This window comes from Syngnathus floridae, chromosome 10 (assembly GCF_059516105.1).
Source record: "Syngnathus floridae isolate MCC-2025c chromosome 10, RoL_Sflo_1.0, whole genome shotgun sequence".
NCBI lineage: Eukaryota > Metazoa > Chordata > Actinopteri > Syngnathiformes > Syngnathidae > Syngnathus > Syngnathus floridae.
This window is the reverse complement of record NC_142422.1, coordinates 12495741-12509780: the sequence shown is the minus strand read 5'-3', so window position 1 is coordinate 12509780 and position 14040 is coordinate 12495741. Positions and strand designations below refer to the sequence as shown.

The 14040-nt window shown below is 45.3% G+C and overlaps 3 protein-coding genes across 4 annotated transcripts; 1 reads left to right on the top strand and 2 right to left on the bottom strand.

Annotated features, from left to right (window-relative positions):
- Nucleotides 1-144: 144 nt before the first annotated feature.
- taf12 (TAF12 RNA polymerase II, TATA box binding protein (TBP)-associated factor) lies at nt 145-2161 on the top strand. 2 transcript variants are annotated; one of them, XM_088386516.1, is made up of 6 exons: nt 145-373; nt 852-1043; nt 1325-1402; nt 1500-1614; nt 1752-1840; nt 1911-2161. In XM_088386516.1, exons 2-6 carry the CDS (start codon nt 963-965, stop codon nt 1944-1946), a joined length of 399 nt encoding a protein of 132 aa, XP_088242642.1. In that variant the 5' UTR covers nt 145-373; nt 852-962; the 3' UTR covers nt 1947-2161. The 2 variants fall into 2 exon arrangements, with proteins under 2 accessions (XP_088242642.1, XP_088242640.1); XM_088386514.1 differs by having other exon boundaries at nt 146-328.
- A 955-nt stretch (nt 2162-3116) lies between these two features.
- LOC148392544 (ras-related protein Rab-39B-like) lies at nt 3117-6503 on the bottom strand. Its single transcript, XM_088386513.1, has 2 exons — nt 6088-6503; nt 3117-3972 (listed from the first exon to the last, which is right to left on the bottom strand). Exons 1-2 carry the CDS (start codon nt 6303-6305, stop codon nt 3531-3533), a joined length of 660 nt encoding a protein of 219 aa, XP_088242639.1. The 5' UTR covers nt 6306-6503; the 3' UTR covers nt 3117-3530.
- A 772-nt stretch (nt 6504-7275) lies between these two features.
- ctps1b (CTP synthase 1b) lies at nt 7276-14005 on the bottom strand. Its single transcript, XM_088386511.1, has 18 exons — nt 13842-14005; nt 12711-12891; nt 12437-12607; nt 12253-12353; nt 11913-12029; nt 11732-11815; nt 11578-11658; nt 11355-11506; nt 10745-10877; nt 10578-10666; nt 10300-10394; nt 10120-10182; nt 10000-10043; nt 9625-9721; nt 9485-9540; nt 9274-9370; nt 8374-8518; nt 7276-8305 (listed from the first exon to the last, which is right to left on the bottom strand). The coding sequence occupies exons 2-18, from the start codon at nt 12874-12876 to the stop codon at nt 8227-8229; spliced, it is 1770 nt and encodes a 589-aa protein (XP_088242637.1). The 5' UTR covers nt 12877-12891; nt 13842-14005; the 3' UTR covers nt 7276-8226.
- Nucleotides 14006-14040: the final 35 nt, after the last annotated feature.

The following is a 14040-nucleotide window of genomic DNA, read 5'->3' as shown; positions in this document are numbered from 1 at the left end:
TTACCAAAGTGGACGAACAAGTCAAACCCGTCTCAAATTATATATACTAGCCGGCGCATTTTAGAGCGAAGTATGCACCGACTCAATTGTACTTAGTTGTAATGTCTCACCATATCCTAAGAGTGGCGTCAGAGAGAAGTTGGATTAATACCGGAAGTGGACGCAGGCAACCGGAAGTAGTGGAGTGAACGAAAAAAAGAAATCCCGCTGCCTATTTTTTAACTCCCTACTTTGAAGCAGCCTCAAGGCGTATTTTTTCTGCATTAATATCATCAATCTTACCGTTGTGGCAGCACCAAAAATGGACAGATGATGTCAGCGTAGTTGGGTAAGAGGATAAATTCGGTGATCTGCATCAATCTGTGTTGAAAAGGTACGGACGCTAACCTTAGCTTCGTCGGCTAACGTTAAAGCGTCACGGCTGCTATTGTTTTTAGCATAACGCGCCGTCACTTTGCACGTTAGCCACGAGAAGTCCTTTTGGAATCATCCGCTGTTATTGATTGCAAGTCTATTGTTGCGTGCGGCGCTGAAAGTGAGGCTGCATCTGCTTTCGTAGCGATGAGTCCTCCAAGCGCCGTCATAATATTGTAATAACTGGATAATGACATTTCTGTAGCAATCGGATGCTTGACATGCGTTGTATTTCATGTTGACATGTAGAACGTGAGACTTGCTGTGGATTGACGGGGCCAACAAGTGTGTGCGCGTGGGGTAATAAAATCAAGAATAGTTACTGTAGATGGAAGTGAGCTGAAAATGTTGAAGTTCGATTGGCTTCAATCGCACAACAATCCTGCAAGGGTCCCTAATATTGTGGGGCCGACACAATTGCCCCTCTTGTATCGCAGGTGTATGGACGCGGTGCCGCTCTGCACACAATCCAATCGTCAGTGTTTCCTCTGAAAGTGACCCGGCACTCGAACGTTGTGCATTCCGCCAATCATACGGAGGGCGCCGGCATGGCTAACAGCACCGCGACGGCAGTGAAGGTGATGGGAGCGCCTGGTCCTGCAGGCAGAAGCAGCCCCGAAGGATCTCAGGTGGGTGACATGGAGACAAACTGCATGGCACTCGACTACATCGCAATCTTCATTTGAGTTTGATCAATTGTTTAGTCCTACTATGGGAAAATAACTACAGGATCAAATTTTTATTTTCAGCAGTACATAGGGGGAAATGTGACAATAGGAATTTACAAGAAAATGTTTTGTCTTCTGAACTGGCCATTAATTCTCCCTGCTTGACCCAAAATAACTTTCACAATTGTATTAATCAAAAATCACACGTGCTGTTTCCTAATTTTTGAAATGATCGAGTTCAGGTGCTGAGCAAGAAGAAGCTGCAAGACCTGGTGAGAGAAATCGACCCCAACGAGCAGCTGGACGAGGACGTCGAGGAGGTCTGTCACTGTCTCGCCGATGACATTTCCCCATGTTTTTTTTTTTTTTGTCCTCCCAGCACCATTTTAAGCGTGGATTACAAACACATCTCCGCAGATGCTGCTCCAGATCGCCGATGACTTCATCGAGAGCGTGGTGACGGCCGCCTGCCAGCTGGCGCGTCATCGCAAGTCCAGCAGCCTGGAAGTCAAAGACGTCCAGTTGCACCTGGGTGAGCGTCTCTCCTACACAATTGCGACCACGTTAAGTTAGCTTTTCATGCGTCACACGAGCCACTCGGGTCGACTCAAGTCATCCTAAAGGTTGGCTTGCGAATCGCACGTTGCCTTTTTTTTTTTTTTTTGCCAGAGCGTCAATGGAACATGTGGATCCCGGGTTACGGTTCAGATGAGATCAGGCCCTTTAAGAAGGCGTGCACCACAGAGGCTCACAAACAGGTAAAGCGCACATTTCAAAATGTTCATTAACCCAGCTGCGGCAAAGCTCAATATTTGTTTATTATTGCAGAGGATGGCCCTGATCCGCAAGACAACCAAAAAGTAGCAAGACTCCATTTTTCCTTGTCGAGCGCATCTTCTATTTTTTTTTTGGGGGGGGGGGGTCCTGAATTAGCTATCTTGAAGGGAGATTGATGACATTAGTATTTCCTTGTTCTGTCCTCATTTTGCAGTTTCTTGCCAACATCCTCATGTACTAAAATACTTTTCTTTCCTTTTGATTTTCTTCCTGTCTTGTGTCAATAAATAATCACCAGTTTGCATCGTGACAACTTTTTCTGACACGTGAAGATCATGTGATGCCAAACGCAGGTTGCAAAATGGAGGTTCTTTGACGTTAGAGCTTTTTATATGTTCAAAGTTCACATTGCAGTTTGGTACTATTATGTAACAATTCTCATCCCGAGAACTCGCGATGAGGGAAAAACAAATCAGCCTGCAATCAACCATGTCAAATGATTGGCAGATTTTTCAATAGAGAGTTTTATTGTGCCTTTTATATGATCACACAATGTTAAAAAAATCTCCAATACTGACATTTCAGCACCAAAGTAATATTTCATGCAACTTGGTACTCATCCAAATGAGAGGACGAGAGAGCCTCACGGTAGAAGGAAAAGAACCTGACTGTTTATTGACATTGGGAGTGACTTTTGGGGCTATAAAGTGCCTTTTAATCACTCTGCTCGCCGTTTCTTTCCACACAAGCGTCACGCCGACAATGCGAGTCTTTGGGGAAGGAAAGTGTCCTGTCCTCCAGGCAAAAAAAATGTTGCGGACACAGGAGGCTCATCTGTCACAGCCAGCGCGCCAGCCAGTAATTGCCTCGATGACTTCTCGACATTGCTCGGCGACGATTTCCAACAGCGCCCGTGGCGTTCTTCGAATAATTGTCAGTCTTGAAAACAAATCCACTCGATTTCCTCGGGAGCCGAGCAATTAGCGGAGATACGACCGAGGCCGCTCGGCGCAAAAAAAACATCAATTTGACTTTGATGGGTTTTCTATTTGTGAGCCATGGCAAATTTGGTTTAGTTTCTTGATTTGTTTTAATTTTTTTTTTTTGGGGTTGGTTGGTTCGTATGCCTGAATAGTGGAATATTTTTAAACCTTTGAGAATTACAGCAACCATTCAGTGCACACAGGGCTGTCGACTAGGTAGTGCGACATGTAGAAGAGAAACAAACACTTGTTCCACAAATGACGACATTCAGACTAACGGTGAGCTGTACATTTAATGTTTAGTTTTACAAATGTTCAATATTACCTTTTTTAGACCGATATGCGTACAATATTCAATATTTGAGCGATACTGTGTACTGATACTGCTTGTACTTTTTATAAAATTTTATTTGACAAAATGACAAGCTTTTTTTCTGTTGCAGATGATTTTCCCATGTGTCAAACTTCCGCAGTTTAGTACCAACTACTGCCGAGAAAGACTTACTCTGTCATATTTTTTTACCATAAGTATTGGTGGCAAGTATCAAAAGCTCCATAACTACTCGATGCCTTAAAATAATGCCAGTTTCAGCCCAATACAGATAACTTGTATTGGTACTCGCCCATCCATATTTTTTTTTTAATGCATTTCTGATAGCCCATCAAAACATTGTTATACGGTCCGTATCTAGTCACAGCATTTCTTTTTGTGGGCTGGGTCGGGCCGAGCCAGTCTGTTGTTCTTGTGTCCCTGCAGAGTGAGCGGCGTGGCGCACTTGACCCCGTCCCAGCCCTCGTGCAGATCCACCTCCCCGCTCATCAGGCCCCGGTAGATCTGGCGGGCCAGCAGCTCGAAGGTCTCGTTGACGTTGTGGTTTGACTTGGCCGAAGCCTCCACGTAGGGCACGCCCAAGGCGGTGGCCAGCTTCTCTGCCTCGTCACGGCTCACCGCCCGCTTGCTGTCGCGGTCGCTTTTGTGGCCCGCCAGGACGAACAGGAGCCGGTGGGGCAGCACGTGTTCACACACCTCGGCGTGCCAGTCCCGGATGTGATCAAAGGACGAGCGGTTGGTCAGGTCGAAGACCAGAAGGCCTCCCACGGAGTTGCGGTAGTAAGAGCGCGTCACCGACCTGAAAGAGTCCCAACATCAGCCGTGTTGCCAAACGATCAGCTTCTTCCTCCACGTAAGACCATGAATGCAAAGTTTGCCTTCTTGGCTGGAATTTCTTACTTAAAAAAACAAAAAGGCGCAGTGCGACAGCATTTTTTGCCCCGATTGAAGTCGACTATAACCACTCCCATAGCGGTGCACACCTCCCTCTTAGATCTGCTGGCCTGCGTTCACCTGCAAATAACTTTCCTGTGCAGCCTTCAAAACAATTCATGAAGCCCTCCAATCCCATAAGCAATGGCGTGCTGAATAATCGCAGTGCTTTTTAAGCTCTTATCTTACATTTTAGAAGATAAGTATACTGTTTATCGTTTTATTAATGGGAAAGAATATTCATAATGTCAAGATAAGTTTATTTATATCGCTCTTAAACACAGAGAAATCTCAGGGGGCTTTACATGGGTAAAGTTGACAATTATTCTCAACATCCCCTGATCTTAACTTCCAGAACGGCAAGGAAAAACTCACATAACCCCGACCGGGCAAAAATGAGAAACCTTGAGAAGGGACCGCAGATGGGAGGATCCCCCTTCCAGGATTACCAGGCTGCAATGGATGCAGAGTGGGCAACATTGAACACACAATATAAAACAATCCAAAGAAAAGTAGATGTCTATAGTCAAAATGAAGAGCTGCAGGAAGATGCCCGAAGTTGTCATGGCAATGTCTGAAAGGGGATAGTCCACCTCGGACATAATGCAACATAAGACATACTTTAGATGCTACAGTACCCTACTAACCTCCTGAATTATGTGTTTTTGTATAATAAACTGTGTGTAATTAAATGTACTAATGAATGTTTAGAAACTAAAGTTGTGAACCTACTAACTCATTAATTGCATGCTTTTTGTAATATCTGAGCAGCACTCCTTAGGCACACATTGATGCTGTAGTTACTTGAATGTTTGTTCAACTGCACGCAGGTCTACTATCTCGGATTGCTTGATTCATTTGGTGTATTATTCAAAGCAAGTTTTGGTTGAGTTCTTTATATAATTTGTAAGGTTTTTCATATTTTTTTTTCCAGCAAAGTTAACATTTTTAGTTTCAGTATTTCAATTAAAACGTTATTCATACCACTCTTGCCCTTAGTGTGATTTCTCCATCATCAACATGCCTTTAATTCTCAAATGTATGTAGTGTAGGAGCCCAAATGCTTGTTACAACCACTAGGTGTCACTGTTGTCATTCAGAGGGGCCAAAATCGCGGCCAGGTACACACATTAAGGTATCTGTTGTATTGCTGTCACGTTACTACACTCTTCTGATAAGTATTAATGTTGTTTCAGTGTACATTTATGGACAAACTACTCCGGCGTTTATGGTTGTGTTCATCTTGTGGACATTTTAATCAGATGCTGGACCTACGAGAATGAATTTATCGCCAGCTACAAGCCTGTTGACAACACTTAAGTCAGATCACCACGAATGGTCGTACCCCATCGCTTCGCTGCTTTAAGGGGCCTTCATAATGACGTTAATGTTATGGTGAGTGTGAGAGACCCATCTTATTTTAATTTAACTTTTCATTTTCTTTGATAGTCACCCACAGTCAGCACATGAATAGTGGAATTAAGTAACACAGCGGTGCTCTATTATCCCTGTGCGCCTGCCATCGGGCCGGTAGGATTTGTAACTCCCGGGTTGAAAAATGGTCCCAGCACGCCACTGCCCATAAGTACAGAGTGAAGGTATCTTCCCCCCCCAATTTCTCCAGTTATTCTTTAAAATCATGTTTGTAATGTTAAAAAATGGATATGAGGAAAGTGTTAAGAATCGGATTAGGTTCGAAGCCATTTTGCCACTCATGGTCAACAAAATATGCAGGGGCTGCATATTGCATTGGATATCGAATATTCAACAATCTTCATATCATGAAATAATTTCAAAGTATTTAAATGAGAGTTGCTTCTCAATTCGAATGCATAAAACAAGCCAAGTAAAAGAGGAAGGGCGGCAGTGAGTGAGCGCGCGCGCGTAAAGGTGATGGACGACGCGTTCTGACATACGTCACAATGACGGAGGACCGCTGGCCTGGCCTCGACTTCAAAGTCATACAGTCCTTTGGACTCACCTGAAGCGCTCCTGGCCGGCCGTGTCCCAAAACTGCAACTTGACCCGAAGACCGGGTTCCAGCTCCAAGAAGTGCACGTAGAAGTCCACCCCAACCGTCTCATCGATGGCCTCCAGGAACCGGTCCTCCGTGTAGCGCCTGAGCAGCGACGACTTGCCTACCGTCGAGTCGCCAAGCATGATGATACGGAACTGGTACTGCCATAGGCTCGGGTCCATGGCGCAGCTCTATTAAAGGCGATCGAGACGCCATACGTTAGGAGTCACCCGAGCGCAACTCGCGGCTTGCATTTCTTCTTGCAGCCGACCGCGGACGCGCTGGCTTCCTTCAACGCAGGGCTTGGCCAAGTCGCTCGCGTTTGCTTGTTCACACACGAGTTCCGAAGGAGTGCCGTGACGTCACACTTGGGAGTGGTGCACACGTGGGAGTTATTGCGTTCATTTACGGGCCTCGCGTTACGGTACACCCGCAAAAACGCTTGAGTTGGCATAGGCGCAATAAAAAACATGACCGTAGTACTGAGCATCTCTCCCATCACTTTCACAAAGACTTTAAAAGATAAAAATAGTTATTTGGAATGCAATAGATATACTGATAGGAAAAAGGGAGGCTTGGTAATGGGCATAAAAACAATTGAAAAACAATTGAGTTTACTTAGACAGATAAACCCGTTATTTCTCTTTATAGAAAACTTTCACTGGGAAGTCTTTCACGTTTTCTCCAGCAGTTTTCGTAAACTGATGCTGAAAATAGACCGTACTGAGTTCTGAAGCCATATTTACCGAAAGTGTGTGAATGTGAGTAACTGCTCATAACTTCATCATGACAGACGCATCCGCTTGTGGGGAATCGTGCAGGCCCAAAAGAGGAAGTTGAGAATCTGAAGTTCTTCTGGGAAAGGCAGTACAGAAATTAACCTTGCACAAAGGTTGCACTTTGGTACACAACTGTATCAAACAAAAGGTTTGTATGTACTATATATCTCATCGCTTTTGTTCTTGTTCCAAATGTTCATGTAGCTTGAGTGAAACATGGTTCTGGTGTCATCAGGCTTGGGTGCCATTTATCTGCAGCTGGATCTGTGGTCTTAGATAAGGTGTAAGGAATTAGAAACACTTTTAAGTAGGAGTTTGTGTTAGCACAGAACATTGAGGCTTCTGCTTGAAAGAAAAAAAGGAAGGAAACATCTGTTAGAACATCTGAACTTTATTTGGGGTTGTGAGCGTCGACTCCCATTTGACATGTGATTGTTTAATTCTGGACACAGATACATCCCTGTTAGAAGAAGGTGTGCACACTTGGGCAACTACATTATAGCAGTTGAGTATGTTTACTTTCTCACTCGAAAACATGAAAAGCTTATACGTGACTTTCGTGATGGTATATTAATATGCATACACACGCAGATTGTATCTAGGAAAAACTTGGAACGTAGGGTCAATCTTATATCAAGGCAGACTGCACTTGTGTGACAGTGTCAATCAAAACTGAGATCCTCTCGAGACTGTTGAGCTTCAAATGTTGAGCATATACTGGAGTGCAAAGTTCACCCGAGGGTCACATTGTGTTTTTTCAGAGGAGGAAAAATGGGGGGGCGGGGGGGGGGGGGGGGGTTGCTATATAATTTACTATTTCAAGCCAACACAAAAACTTTACATTTGCGGATCAAGGTATACTGCCAAATCTAGCGTTGCTTTAAGGCTGGGTCTTTATTTCATCAAGGCATAAGTAATAAAAATGAACCTGTAGTACTTTATTATGGCAATACTTGTAAGTATAAATACTCAATATTAGTGTACAAATATTGATATGTACATAAAACTGCATGGTGGAGTAGTTTGCAGGGCAGCCAACCAACTGGCAGAACTTTAGTCAATGCAAAATAATTCATTTGTGTAAAAGCATTTTAAAGCCACCGTCGAGCGTGCTAAACTCATCGCTATTCTATCCCCAACATAAAACTTTATACTGCTCATAATAAGCACACCCTTGACTAACAAAAACTATTTGAGACGTCCCTTGAAGCTTTATACATTCACCAAAGAGTATAAATAAGCAACAGTATATTTTACCCAATAGCACGATAACTCGTTTCGAACGGCACTTTGTTTCACAGTCGTCACCGAGTCGGCTCCGGCCTCACGACAACGGCGGGAACTTGAGCTCGGCGATGTCGACGTCGGGAGAGCTGCCTCCGCTGCGGTCACTGTACGTGTCCCTGCAAAGCCGGATGACCGGAGTTACCGCGGTGACAATGGGGGCGAGCGGGGTTTTGGCGGTGGTTACCTTGGAGATAGGCGACAGCCTTTGGCCAGGTAGCTCTGGAGTTTGCCGGCAGAGGCCAGCAGGAGGCCGAAGTAGGGCGGCGACGGTTTGATGGGCCTGGAGGTGAACTCGGGGTGATACTGCACTCCGATGAAATAGCAATGCTCTGAAAAGAAAGCGAACCAGCACTCTTGTTGCCCTCTCAGCAACGGATATCTGAACGCAAACGGCAACGCATATATTCTTAATTCTCTGGCAACAATGACGAATTGTTATTACTGCGCTATTTTTTCCTCATTAAAACACATTGTTTTCATGGTCACGTCCTTTGGATTTTCCATCACAATAATCTTATTTTCCCACAAGAGACAACTCTTTGTTGGTTACACTCCTAACTAGTTGCAATGAAGCCTTCAACTTGAAACTAAGCATGCAGGTCAGTTCCGCCTCAGTACATTTTCCCCACGTTAAAAAATGGCGGGTTCAAATGACTTTTCTTTTCTAGTGGAAAAGTTGGCGAAAACAAAAGTCTCTATTATTATTGCAAACACACAAATTACAAATACTAAACAAGACAAATGTCAGTGGCAGACGAATAGAACAAGCGACCCCTGTGGGATGCAATAACAAAAAAATATGAAGCCCAATAAAGGACAAAGCAGAAGCAAAAAATATTGCAAAGACTATAGTTTGAGGATACATTCATTTTGGATAGTGACAGCTTAAGATAAGAGGCTAATGAATAGCAGCCGACCGACATAAGCGTTGGAAGCGGTAAGTGACTCTTAACAAGCCTCAGCGTGAGCCAAGGACAAAACCATAAAGTGCTGTGGCGCAGTCATTTAACATGGTGAAAAAGTGCCCGCTGGCCTTGATGCAAGTGCGCACTCGCAGCTTCATCAACTCGGGCTCGCAACTCACCTTCCAACTGAATAATCTCCATGCGCTCGCCCTCCACGTCCTGGCCCACAAACTGAAGGCCTTTCTCCTCAAAGTGGTGCTTGAGCTCAGGGTTGACCTGCGGCGAGGAGCAATGTCAAATCATCTCGCAAAAGAGCGTGTCAGAGAGTTGGCAGATGACGTGCGATCCAGGCCAGAGAAGGGCTCCTTGCAAAGCGGGCTTTCGTCTCACCTCAAATCGGTGCCTGTGCCGCTCGTCGACGTGGTCCACATCGCCGTAGAGTTTTCCTGCAAGGGTGACAACATGTCATTAAAATTCGAGTGGCACGAATTGGCACGTAAATATCACGGCGGTCGCGAGCGCGCACGTACTCAGCACGCTGTTTTGGGATTTGAAGATGGTCCTTCTCTGGCCAAGCCTCATGGTGCCGCCCATTTGGCCCGGGTTGTGCTCGGGCATGTCGATCACCTGCACGGAACAAATGATTGCAATTTAAAATTGACCAAGGAACAATACCTATTTTGTTCCGAGATTTTTTAGCGCACCCAAACTACCTCGTAGATGCTCCCAAATTACTTATTATTCATTTTCCCATCCTGATCAAAATGTGATTCGTCTGGAAGTGTCCCCACAAATCCAATCAACCCAATCACTACTCATAAACACAAATGAATAATCTCTGCATACAGCAAATATAAATTATTACTCTTGCTCTGTTGTCGATGTAAACGTTACTCCATACCTACCACAGGGTACTTGGAGTCTGGGTTGAACTCAGTGGAGTTGGCATCTGAGAAAAGAAAATGCAAAGGGCTCAAATTTCCTCCCAAACATGACGCCAAAGCGGACGTGTGGCAATCGCTTACCTTCCCAGCCCAGAACGTTGCGGGCAAACTCACATACGGCCAGCTGCATGCCCAGACAAACGCCTGCGTGCAAACAAGACGGATGACATTTTTGCAGAATCCGCGTAATTGAATACAGGAGTTCTCGAATGTAGCCATTGTGTTGCTTTTGTGCTTAAATGTGAGCCTTTGATGTCTTACCTAGGAAGGGTTTATTCTGTTTTCTTGCCCAGTTGATTGCCAATATCTTGCCTTCGGTCCCTCTCACACCAAAACCACCAGGCACCAACACGCCACTGTGGTGGAGCATTTAGTTAGTAAGACTTATTAGCGACATCAACAAGAGACACGAAATGCTGAAAATAGAAAAAAAAACATCAACAAAAGAATAAAGACTGTCTTGAGAAGTGCCAGCATGGCGTCAGACAGCTCTCTGCTGCCACCACATGGCGGCAACAAACAGTCATTTGGGTACTCACTTGGAGCTACAGAGTTTTTGCCAGGCCTCATGATATTTCACCGGCTCCTCCTGCAAAGTGGCCAGCTCCAGGTCGGCCGAGTCTATGTACTGGGAAGGTAGCAGACGTGGCGTTCAAAGAGCCGCCGCTCAAAGATGGCGGCGGGCCGTGACGAGGCGCTGCCCTACCTTGACCTCCAACTTGTGACTGATGGCGAGCGCCGAGTGCTCCAGGGCCTTGATGACGGATGTGTACGAATCCGACAGCTTTGTGTACTTGCCCACCAGCGCGATGGAAACGTGCTCCAGCAGACGGTCAGACCTGGAATAAGAATCAGAGTGAATTCAAATGAGCACGCTCTATGGGAGAGACCATCAAAGATGCCAAACAATGGGTTAGCTCAATACGTAACCGCCTCGTGTCGGTTGTGACAAACGAGCATTTCATGTGAACCGTCTCCAGCAATAAGCTACATAAGGGATTGGGCTACTTTCTGCAAGAAACGATTTGAGCTGCTTTCATTCATTTTTTAAAAGATAAATTCCGCTGCCTTCGGGCCTTTAACGTTGCACAGAAACGTAAAACTTAGCGGGCCACAAAATCTTTTATGCCCCGACTGTGCAATTCATCTTTTCCTTTCCTGTGTCAGAGCATTTCATATTTTTGTATTTCTCTTTTCAACCCAAGGCTGTCTTCCTCAATGCATTTGAGTTAATGGAGAATGGAAGCAAATAAATATGCATTTATCTATAATTGAGTTCATTTGGACACATAGAAACGTCTGACAAGTTTTCCCACCTATCGGCCATCTCCTTCCACTTGCAGAGCATTTTCCTGGGCCTCATCTCGATAGGCAGGTTGAGCCTGTGGCAGAAGTAGCTGACCACGCCCTGGTCCTCCAGCAGCAGAGGCACTCGGTAGACCGAAGACACGTCGTGCACGCAGATCACCTGCGGCGAGACGCCGTTTAAAATTAATCACAAATTCTGCCCGGCGAACGTCACAAAAATATTCTCAGTACCTGCGTGGGTTCCACGTGACAAAACATGGAGATCTTCTCCTTCACAGCTGTTTCCAAGGGCGTTGTGCAACGGCACATTATCTGAAGCACAAATTTGATTTCTCTGCTCAAGAATGACAACTCGAATTTGTCTCCTGGTGGCATTTCATCTCACCAAGTCAGGAGACAAGCCAAGGCCTCGCAGCTCCCGCACGCTGTTTTGCGTTGGCTTTGTTTTCTGCTCCCCAGTCGTGTTTGGCTGAAGGAAGGGGGGTGAGGGGTCATTCAGGTTGGTACTCGTCTTAATAAGACATAAATACTGTAGCATAACAAAAACGTCAAGCCTTCTTCCTCACCTGTGGCACGAGGCTAACGTGGATGTTGCAGAAGTTCTCTCTCTTCACCTTGAACTGGAACTGCCTGAAGGCCTCGATGAAGGGCATGCTCTCTATGTCTCCCACCGTGCCGCCCAGCTGCGGACAGCGCACACACACGTGTGAGCCTTATCAAATCGCCGTAAAAACCAGAATGGTCACATATCTTTTTGCCCGATTCCTCATTCCTCACTGCGCGGCTGATTTTTTTGACAGACGCGTGAACGCCTCGGAACAATGTGCCTCCCACAACATATTTTGCCTCACACTACTTCTTTTGTGTAGGCGAGCAACAAAGTACATCAAAGCCAAGCAGACCAACCTCTATGACACAAACTTGTGGCTCCACGCCATCACCATCCACAGGGACCTTGGCCTGATTCATCACCCACTCCTGGATCGCATCTGTGATGTGAGGCACCACTGGATGCGGGCAAATAATCACAATTAGAAGGCCACGAAATGGCCACTTTACACCTGAAACTACAATATTGGACCCTTCTCACCTTGCACGGTTTTGCCCAGGTAATCTCCTCTCCTCTCCTTGTTGATGACTGACTGGTAGATCTTCCCTGTGGTCAGGTTGTTGTCCTTGGTCAGGCGGATGTCCAAGAAACGCTCGTAGTTGCCCAAGTCCAGATCGACTTCGCCGCCATCGTCCAGCACAAAAACCTCCCCTACATGCACATTGAAGATGTGCTATCAGTGCATGTGTGTTCGGTAACCACGTCGTCAAATATTAAGTACAAATAAGGCAAAGAATAGCCACGGGTGGCCCACCGTGCTCATAGGGTGAAAAAGTGCCGGCGTCAATGTTGATGTATGGGTCGATTTTGATGGCCGTGACGTGAAGGCCGCACGACTTGAGAAGCGTGCCTACGCTGCTGGCGATGATGCCCTTGCCGATGCCGGAAATCACGCCACCAGTGACCAGGATGTACTTCATTGTCGCATAGGAGATCTGGACCAAGAGACAAAATAAAAATTGGAAGAAAGAACGGAAGACATAGTTGCATGTGGTGTACAGCTAAGAGCATGGCAATGATCCGAGAAGCTCGCCAACAAAATGCTTGAGGATCCCCGTCTGTCAGCTGACTTCAAAGAAGAATGATTTTACTTCATTAGCTTTTTCCTCCGCATTACATCCGTTTGCATGCAGCAAGCTTTTTCGACTGTTTTCACGGTCAACGCTTGACCATATTTTGACATCTTGAGAGTCACTATAAGCTTTAACCCTTGTGTAATGGTCATATTGTTGTTACACGGGCAGCGTTTGTGGGTCTGATGGAACCGTTGCTTTTTGTGGCTTTTAATGGCTCACAATCAAACACTTATGTTAAAATACAGAACACACGTTTACCTTTTCCCAATTACAAGCAGTAGAAACAATATATATGGTTGATATTTGCCCTTTACCTTTGATAGGTCACATTTATAACATATCATGTATTCCGATATATGTTCTTCACAGAAAATGAGCCAGTCAGTGAGTCTCAATTTGAAAAATGTATTCATTGTATCATTTTTCTTTTAATAAAAAATTAAAACGGGTCCCACAGACCCGAGCACCACACAATGGTTAAGAGGCATCGCATTTAATAAGACGTCATCAAAGAAGCGTGTCCAGCATTTAACACATGCACGCAAGTGAAAAGGCGGGAGTTCGACCTAGCTTAGCGGTTGTTCCACACTTAGGCAAAAAGCCACGGCGATGTATCCACTTGCTTTTTGTGTTCATTTCTAAAAGTTAAAAAACTATTTCAAGTACTGTGATGTTCCAAGAAATGATTCAAACCCGAGTAACGTTAGCTTGCTCGTGGTAAGCGCTCATTGTCAACAGTCGACAAAATTGGAGACGTTCGCGTGTCAAGACAGTCGCAAATAAAGGTCATCAAGAATCACCATACTTACCAAGCAACTATGCACAACAGTCGGGGAAGTCCAATGGATGCGTTGTGATAATCGGCGTTATTCTTGCGTTTTGTTAGTATCCGCGGAGAGTTTGGCACGCTGAGGTGAATGGAGGAACACGTGCGAGACGGGATGACGTTTTTGCATGTTCTTCTTCTCCTGCATGTCCCGCGGAGTTAAAGGACTTTCGGTATGCTGT